Here is a 7,435-nt window from a genome sequence, read left to right as displayed (position 1 = left end):
CTGCTAGGAAGCTGTTCCTGGATGCAGGGAGCAGCACTGATAAGTTCTCAGCTGGCGCTGGGCAATGCCTGCACTGAATTCAAGGTCTTTCTCTGCTTCTGACACTGCAGCTGCGTTCCCAGCTCTCGCGGTCTCGCTACAGGCAGTGCTGGGACACACAGTTCAGGCACCTGACCCCAACTGACCAAGGGAGTATTTCATGCCATAATACATCATGCTGGGGGCAGAGGCGAGGAGGGGGTCCGGGAGCCATTACTCTATCTCCCTGACTCTCTCTCGTTCGCTCCTGTACACTTGCTAACCCTCTCCTGACTCCTGCGTTAGCTTCTTCGCTAACTCCTGTGCTGGCCCCTTTCTGAGGAAGTTGGTGGGTTTAGTTTTCCTGATCGCGCTATCGTTGATGGGGTTCACTTGGAATCTGCCGCGGCAGTGCTCGGGCTGCGGCCCTCGGGCTCTCTGGGTCTGACTCCCACTGCTCAGCACCTGTTGTGCATCGGTCAGTGGGTGGGGAGGAATTGTATCATATTGTATCATATGTTTTATTTTCTGTTGTTTTAATTATTTATTATTAGTAGTATTTGTAGATATTAATTTAGATTTAATTAGTAAATAGTTCTTATCTCAATTTTATGGGCTTCCTTATTTCTTTTTCCTCCGATTCTTCCCCTCCACTGGAGGAGGGGAGGGGGATTTGTGAGATCGGCTTCGTGGGATTTGGCTAGTCAGAGTTAAACCACAACACAGGTTAAACAGAGATCTTTGTGTGACTGATCACACAGAAATCAAGAATTGTGCCAGAGGCTGTAAAGGGTGGAGGATGATTTTAAGTTACCTGGAATATATCTGATTTTTGAATGGGAAGAAGGAAATTTACTCAAAATTGTACTTTTATTAAACAGAAAAAGTTGTTTCCTATATATAGTGCCTTTGTCCTCAGTGTTTATCTGGGTTTTTGCCTTTTTAACACCCTTGTATAACAGCTGGTTCTGTTAATTGTGCAGTTAATGCTTATGTAAGGCAGAACTGACATGTTTACTCCCTGTTTCACTTCTCAGTGTAGTGGGTTTGTAAACAGAGGTCTACAAATATAACCGTTACGTTGAACTGCATGCTTTACTGCCCGAAGTTTGATTAGTGGCTCTGTAAATGATCAGTCTCTGGGGGCAAAGAAAGGATGTTGTTTTGTGTCCTGGAGCTGTGGATTGTTTTTTCACTCTGATATAAAAAAAATCATAAAGTTATTTAACAGCTTTCATTTGGGAGTTTAAGTGTGTCCTGCTTAAACAAGGTTTTGTCCTGTTGGTTTACAGAGCAAAGTGTGCCTTCCCCTTAACCCTTTTCTTCAAAAAGGGCTTTCAACAGTTCTTACATGGTTTTAGCCATAACAAGATGAAATTGCTTCAATTTTTCTTAGAGGTCTCTCGGGGCCATCGTGTAAACTTTCTTCCCTTTTCTGTACTAAGAAGGTGGCTAGGTGCTCAGAAGTTCCTCTCTTCTAAGAGTTTAAGTTAAGAATATTAGCAAAAGTGCCTCTAGTAGTCTGAATAAAGCAAGTCTTATCTCAGCTTATAATGGTACCTGATGTACCTCTGTTAGGCCTTCTGCAGTGCAAAATCTTCCAGGATGGTGTACACAAATATTTTTCAGGTTTTTTTTTGAAAGAGCCTTGTGTATTGCTCTCCTTGCGGGCTGCGACCTAAATTCACATACCAGTCTTGGAATTGAAAATAGAAAAATCAGTTAGGTTCTAAGCACAAGCACTTGTCTGCTGTGTTTATGCCCATGCAGACAGAACTTCAGCTGTTGCTCTAATGCTGACGACTTTGCTCAGCATCGAGTTGTAAGTTGAACTGGTAAACTTCTGCTCAAGCTCTTCGTATTGTAGGCTTTGGGGAAAAACAAACAAAACAAAGTGTTGTTTCATTAATAATGCTTTTATTTTCATTCAACTTGGACCAGAAAAAAATGAAAGAGCTGGAACAGAAGCTTCAGGAGGAAGAACACGCGAGGAAGCTTGTTCAGGAAAAAGCAGCTGAGGTAACCAACAGGAAATTTCTTTTGTACTGGTACGCATTGTAATTAGCTCTTCCTTTCCATTAACTTTTCACCTCAACTTGCTGAAAATGTCTCCCATGTACAGAATATTGAAAACCTTGGTTTAGGAGTTGGGTTTTTTCCCCTCCTGTCTGAGGTGCCAAATGTTCTGAAGTTCTCTGAGCTTTCTGAAAACCTTTTTCTAACAGCACTGGTGCACTGAAACTTGATTTCTTCAATCAAAGAAGCTAGTTAGAAGAGAGGAGTAATAGATGAGGAAAAATGAGGATCTCTGCTTTAAATGGATCAAGCTCAGCAAGTGTACTACCTTGTTTATAATTGTAACTAGAAATCTTGTAGAAGGAGGCAGAAAAAGAGGCAATATACTGTTGGGTTTGAGCCTGTAGGGGCACTACTCTTCTGCTAAGGTTGAAGTGTACTCTTCTCTAAGTCTGAAGTTCCTCACAGATTGGTTGTATGCTGAAGAAGTATGTAGGTAACGTGTCAGGCTCTAGCATCAACCTTTGCCATGAGTTTGGGGTAGGAGGGTGTCTCAAATTAATCATGAATAATTGCTGTGTGAATGCTTCCAGTTGAAATTGGTTGGGAAATGGCCTCTAAAGCTTCCTCCTGGAAGGAGCAGCAGAGCTTATGGAGCTCGCTGTTGACAGGGGGAATCCTGACCTTAACTCTTCCAGTAGATGTGTGCGTTTCCTGTCAGATCTTGTAGAGCAGAAGGAATAGTTGTTAGCTGTATGCCACGGGATCAATTGAGCAGGCTTGGGAAGTCGAACTTCCTTAATATTTTGTCAAGTGTGAAGTGCAGCTGACGTTTTGGCACTTGCCTGCATGGCAGTGATGCAGGAAGGCTAACTGTCGAACTTAATAGTTTTAGTGATGAGAAGTGCTGCCAGAGGAACTATTCTTATGTAATGTTTAACTTCTTCTGGTGCTGCCAAAGCATCCTGCACACTTGCAGCCCGTGCTTTCAGAGAGCCTGTATTTTAAAAGTGGTTGTTTTGCAGTTTTCAGTTTCTTCTGTCTCTGATCTATTAATATAATTCCAGTAACTCCCTCTATTCCCTCAATTAAAGCTTCAGACAGGCCTGGAAACCAACAGACTACTGATTCAGGCAGCATCACCGTTGCTTTCTCCAAAAGCAAGAAAACCCAGGAAGAAGAGTAAGCAGCCAGAGAAGGTAACCGGGAGGGAAGAGAAGGGTGATTACTGAGGGGTGAAATAAGGAGGTGTGCGTGCAAGCAGGAAGGTAGGTTGGCCCTTGTAAAGCAGAGGGGAGATGGGTTTGCTCAACGTCATCTCTGACAAACATTTCTCTCTTCTTTCCTTCCAGAAACGCTCTCTTACAGGCCATCTCGCTGCACAGCCCCATTACAGACTGCATCTGGGTGATGTACCCTTTGTAGCGGGGAAGGTGAGCTGCTTCATTCCAAAGCTTTAATGCTCAGTAGCTGCAGCTCCTTCAGAGGCTTTGGCTCGTTGCTCTCCTCACACCCCGTGCTCAGATCTGCTCATTTTCTCTGACTCTTCCAGTTTGTCTTCAAAAGTCTTGTGGAATATTGCTAACTTGTTGAAGTGGCGTTTCCAAAAAGCGGGTCCTCCCTGTGCCTTGGTCAAGCTGTTCTCATTGATGCATATTTGTTGAAACAAAAAATACGTTCTTGGCAGCAAATCTAAAATATTGCTGTTTTCAAACGTTCTCTGTTATTACCTGTTGACAGTGCGATTTGAAAGAAGTCTCTCGCTTCTCCTTGCAGTCTACCAGCCCCAGCCATTCAGTGGGTGCCAACGTGCAACACGTCCTACACCTGATGAAACAACACACGAAGGCTTTGTGTAACAGCCGTGTGGTCAATGAGACTCCGCTCGCGACACCCGTCGGTACTGGCCATCCTGCCAGCAAAAGCAGGAAGTCATCTCTGCCGAAGGACTCCTCCTCCTCCCAGGAAGAGCTCTCGGAAGTGTTGCTGACTTTGCAAGACGAATTTGGACAGATGAGTTTGTGAGTTTGGCGTATCCTCCATGAATGTAGATGCTTTATATTTTTGCCTTTGGCTTTAAAGTTGGGAAGGTTTTGCCTGGGAAAGGAGTTAGTTCTAGGAAGCCTCCAGGGTATCATGTCTTTGTTCTGCTGGCTGCGGAGGCTGTCACCTCTCCTCGCAGCGAGAGAGACTGCGATAAGCAGCCTGATCTCTGTACCGGTGTTTATATGCAACAGTACTGACGTTGTAGGAAGGGTGGTAACAGCCCCTGGATGGAACGGACAAGTACTCTGTGAAAGGACAGATTTACTAGTCATTGTGCTTGTCCTGGATGACAGAACATGAACTGTTGTTCTGCTGCACAACTGCAGTAGATAGACACAAAACAGCAACCAAAGGAGTGCTGAGATCGTGCCCTCAGGGGGTTGTTTGGTTATTTTAAATGGGTGTCTTGAGGTTGGAAGCCGCTTAGGTCGTTGCAAGGCGGTGTTGTAGCAGCCTGCCACCAGGATGTGCTGCTGGGGTAATGCTGCTAACCAGCAAAACTCTTCTTGCTGGTTCACTGTGGGACGCTGAACATGTCTGGCTGCTGCTATGGTTACTTCTGAGCTGCGTGTACAAGCACTAGAAACCAGGGGAGTCTGATGCAAGCTTTGTTCTGTCTGAATTCTGTGCTAGTGACCACCAACAGCTGGCAAAGCTTGTCCGGGAAGCCCCAACCATTGCAGTGAGGGAAGATCTGGAGAGGGAACTCGAGGCGCTGGTGGGAAAGATGGAAGCAAAGGCCGACCAGATCAGCAAGGTCCGGAGACATCGGTTGCAGGTGAGCTGCTTTCGACTGTGTTGTGCTTCTGCAGAGTTTGTCTTGAGGGTTTTCTTGTGTTACACCACAACACAAATACAGGCTGGGTGGAGAAGGGATTGAGAGCAGCCCTGAGGAGAAGGACTTGGGGGTACTGGTGGATGAAAAGCTGAACATGAGCCGGCAGTGTGTGCGGGCAGCCCAGAAAGCCAACCGTGTCCTGGGCTGTATCCGGAGAAGTGTGGCCAGCAGGTCGAGGGAGGGGATTCTGCCCCTGTACTCTGCTCTGGTGAGACCCCACCTGGAGTGCTGCATCCAGCTGTGGAATCCTCAACATCAGAAGGATATAGACTGGTTGGAGTGAGTGCAGAGGAGGCCACGAAGATGATGAGAGGGCTGGAGCACCTCTGCTATGGGGACAGGCTGAGAGAGTTGGGCTTGTTCCGCCTGGAGAAGAGAAGGCTCCGGGGAGACCTTATTGCAGCCTTCCAGTACCTGAAGGGGCTACAAGGAAGCTGGGGGGGACTTTTTACAAGGGTCTGTAGTGACAGGACAAGGGGGAACGGGTTTAAATTGAAAGTGGGGAGGTTGGATTAGATATTAGGAAGAAGTTCTTCACAGAGAGGGTGGTGAAGCACTGGCACAGGTTGCCCAGAGAAGCTGTGGATGCCCCATCCCTGGAAGGGTTCAAGGCCAGGCTGGATGAGGCTTGGAGCAACCTGGTCTAGTGGAAGGTGTCCCTGTCCATGGCAGGGGGGTTGGAACTAGTTCCAACCAGTGGTCTTTAAGGTCCCTTCTAGCCCAAACCGTTCTGTGATTCTATGATACCCTGGGCTAGCAGCAGTTGAATAAAGCAGAAGTAGCTACTGTGGAGCTGTAGTACCTAGCTTCAGCTGTCATGTCCCAGAGATGCCTGCATGCCTTCATCCTTCTGTCCCAGTACTTCTGCAGTGGTATCCTTTCTGTCTTACCACGTCACCCTTGTGCACCCTTCATCCTGTCCTGGGCCGAGCTCTCACATCTCTCCTTGCTTTGCATTTTACGCTCCTCTCGTCCCCAAAACAGAGAGAAGACAGTCTAGTGCTCAGTAGCAGATCCCCCGGCTCTTGAACTCTGAACGTGGTACAAGCTGGTTGGGCAGTGCGCAAGCTGAGAATCGGCCTCTCTGGGAGGTGATTCCAGTCGAGTGTCTGATGTGCCAGGAGGTACCTGTCTTCCGCTCAGCTGCCCTCACTCCTGGCCTGTGTAGAGCAGCCGTGCTGCGTCACAGCAGCCGCTTTGCCCGAGGTCCCCAGTGACAGCCAGCTGCTGGTGGTGGGGGAAAGCTCTCCTGAAACGCTCTTCACAGTAAACCTGTAGTAACCTCAGCTGCACCTGGAGAGACCTGGATTCCCAGGGGCTTTCACTGAGCTGAATCTTTTAACAGTTCTCCTTTTTGTGGAGTAAATGACCTGTTGATGTTCTGATTTGCATTTTATAAACTCAAATACCTGTTTCATTTTAAAACAACTTCCAAAATGTTTTGAATAGTGCAGTTCACTCATAGCTCTTAAACCTATTGATTCCCTCTTTTCTCTAATCCTCATTCGATCTAGTGGAATTCTTCCAAAGAGCTTAACCCAAAGGGTTCCGTCTGGTTCAGTTCATGTGAACCAAAAAGATTCCCCCTCACCTGGCGTAACTTACACACAAAACACGTACCGAGCGCATGGCTGCTGACATCCAGGCTGGACACGTGGGATGTTTGCAGTTAGAAGCAGTACCCACCTCTCATCTCTCTTGTGACCTTCAGAGGAACTGCTGCAGAGAAGCAGATGTGTAGGAGCTCCCAGTAGTAAGGATTCTGCTTGTACTGTAGGCTTCTGGCTAGCTACTGACAAAAGCTGTATGAGTCAGCATTTAGGAGGACTGCATGCCGTGAACTAGGAGAGAACATCCCTTCCTGGAGAGGGGACCCGTGGCAGCCTCCCTGTTCAATGGTGTGAGCGTGTCTGCCCCTCTGAGTGTCCGGTTCCCCATTCAGGCCTAAAACAGCTCGGTCTTTGTTGCCGAGTCCCTCAAGCTGTGGTTTGTAGTGCTGCATGTGGGTACCAGCTCCCTGCCTCGCAGAGTTGTGCTTTTCTTTTTAAAGCTCCATCTCTGACAGTGACTGGCTGTTAAAATCACTAGTATGTGTGTAGAAAAACTTATTTTCTGTTGAGGTTTTTTTTTTTCATCGCTGGGTGGTAACGGTGACAAACCAACATTTTGTCTTGCATAACTTTCTGTTGTGTGCGTGATGGAGATGTTCCCCCATAAACAGCCTGTCAGTGTTTAGGGAGAGGCCCAGTAATTCAGGCTGTAAGCTGAACATGGTTCCAGAGATGTGAATAGAGCAGTGCCGTGTAGGAAAACAGTGTGTAGTGTTCATCCAGGGTGACTTGGGAGCACCCTTTTGCTTGGCTGCATGAGGCGAGCGGCGGTTCCTGATCGCGCTATCGCTGATGGGGTTCACTTGGAATCTGCCGTGGCAGCGCTCTGGCTCCGGCCCTCGGCCTGCGGCCCTCGGCCTGCGATCGCTCTCGGGCTGCGGCTCTCGGGCTCTCTGGGTCTGACTCC

The 7,435-nt window shown here is 47.5% G+C and overlaps 1 protein-coding gene across 1 annotated transcript in view; it reads left to right on the top strand.

Annotated features, from left to right (window-relative positions):
• Positions 1-1,953: 1,953 nt before the first annotated feature.
• The window catches only part of CEP57 (centrosomal protein 57kDa), a gene marked incomplete at its 5' end in the record, with an annotated part of 6,075 nt that continues 593 nt past the window's right edge, over positions 1,954-7,435 (top strand). The window contains 5 exons of the mRNA XM_010161244.1: positions 1,954-2,037; positions 3,129-3,233; positions 3,387-3,467; positions 3,811-4,055; positions 4,714-4,858. Of these exons, the coding sequence (XP_010159546.1) occupies positions 1,954-2,037; positions 3,129-3,233; positions 3,387-3,467; positions 3,811-4,055; positions 4,714-4,858 (660 nt within the window). The remainder of the gene's footprint in view (positions 2,038-3,128; positions 3,234-3,386; positions 3,468-3,810; positions 4,056-4,713; positions 4,859-7,435) is intronic.

Source organism: Eurypyga helias, unplaced genomic scaffold (assembly GCF_000690775.1).
Source record: "Eurypyga helias isolate BGI_N326 unplaced genomic scaffold, ASM69077v1 scaffold24531, whole genome shotgun sequence".
Lineage (NCBI taxonomy): Eukaryota > Metazoa > Chordata > Aves > Eurypygiformes > Eurypygidae > Eurypyga > Eurypyga helias.
Note: the sequence above shows the minus strand (reverse complement) of the source record. Positions and strands in the feature narration are given on the sequence as shown.